This window comes from Rhagoletis pomonella, unplaced genomic scaffold, assembly GCF_013731165.1.
Source record: "Rhagoletis pomonella isolate Grant_MI unplaced genomic scaffold, Rhpom_1.0 Rhpom_scaffold_13739, whole genome shotgun sequence".
In the NCBI taxonomy this organism is placed as follows: domain Eukaryota; kingdom Metazoa; phylum Arthropoda; class Insecta; order Diptera; family Tephritidae; genus Rhagoletis; species Rhagoletis pomonella.
The window spans coordinates 1-1399 of NW_023472264.1; the positions used below are offsets into that span (position 1 = coordinate 1).

Below are 1399 nucleotides of genomic sequence, written 5' to 3' on the forward strand. Positions count from 1 at the left end.
CCGATAAAATAAAAGTTATTATTAGGCATCGCACAATAAATGCCATACTGGTGACCCCGACGTGATACGATTTACGCGGAAATAAAAATATGAACAAAGACGACCCCACGACTTTTTCATCTGGCAATGAAATGTCTGACCCTACAGCTAACCCGGCACAAATGCGGGTGGACACGCTCGACCCAGGGAAGGTTAAGCTCCCAGATTTGGTCGAGGAGCATACGGACCTATGGTTCTGGCAAGTCGAGGCGGCCTTCGAAGCGGCAGGCATCGTATCCGATAAAAAACGGTATTACACCATAATCGGACAACTGCCCACGCGCGTTATGTACAAGCTAGCCGACTTCCGCACAAATCCACCGGCACGAAACGAAATGTACGACAATCTTAAGGCCCGAATTATCAATGAATTCGCCGACAGCACACAAACAAAATTGACAAAGCTGCTCAGCGACCTATCACTCGGCGACCGCAAGCCGTCGCAGTTGTTAGCCGAAATGCGGACCAGGGCGGCAGCTACCCCAGTAACAGACGAGCTCCTAAAGCAGTTATGGCTCCGAAATCTCCCAGAACAGATACGCGCAATACTATCCGCAGACGAGCACATAACTTTGGTAAACGCAGCAACGATGGCCGACCGTATCATGGAGGCTACTAGAAGTAGCGGCGCTTTTATACACGCCGTTCAGCAAAGCCCTCTGCAGACAACAAGTGTACGCCAAAACGCCAGTAATGAACCTGCAAGCCAAATCGAGGAAATGCAACGCCAGATTGAGGCAATCTCACGCGACCTGCGGAACATCAAACGGCCATACCGTGGTAGCCAACGTAGATCAACGCCGACACGATCGAGTTCACGAAGTCGAGAACAGCACGACACCTGCTGGTATCATTACAAATATGGGACGAATGCTCGCAAGTGCAGGCCACCATGCAAGTTCGACCGCAACGCTAGTGGTACACAACAGAATCCAAAAAACTAGAACTCCGAGCCCAAGCCACGGGAGGCGCTTGCCAGCTCGGCCATGGTAACAACAGCCTCCGCCTCTTTATCAAAAATCGTTACGATAACCAACACTTCCTCGTCGACACCGGAGCGGACATCTCGGTGATTCCAGCAACCGCAAACAACAGAAAATGTCAATCGCCGGTAACCCAGTCAATCTACGCAGCGAACGGAACCCCAATACGAACATTTGGGCAGAAAAGAGTGAAAATTAATTTTGGTCTCCGCCGCCCGTTTGAATGGACATTTTGCGTGGCTGACGTGAAAACGCCGATTATCGGGGCGGATTTTTTAACCCACTACGAGCTGCTAGTAGACTTAAAAAACAAGTCGTTAATCGATAAAACAACGAAGTTGTATACATACGGTATAACGCGAGCAACAACTACCACT

At 49.8% G+C, this 1399-nt stretch overlaps 1 protein-coding gene across 1 annotated transcript; it reads left to right on the forward strand.

Annotated features, from left to right (window-relative positions):
• The first annotated feature begins 131 nt into the window (after positions 1–131).
• Positions 132–983, forward strand: LOC118757019. The gene has a single exon (XM_036491749.1). It carries the CDS (start codon positions 132–134, stop codon positions 981–983), a length of 852 nt encoding a protein of 283 aa, XP_036347642.1.
• The last annotated feature ends 416 nt before the right edge of the window (positions 984–1399 follow it).

Coding starts and splice junctions, on each gene's coding strand:
- LOC118757019 (XM_036491749.1), top strand. CDS start 132: ATGTCTGACCCTACAGCTAACCCGGCACAAATGCGGGTGGACACGCTC.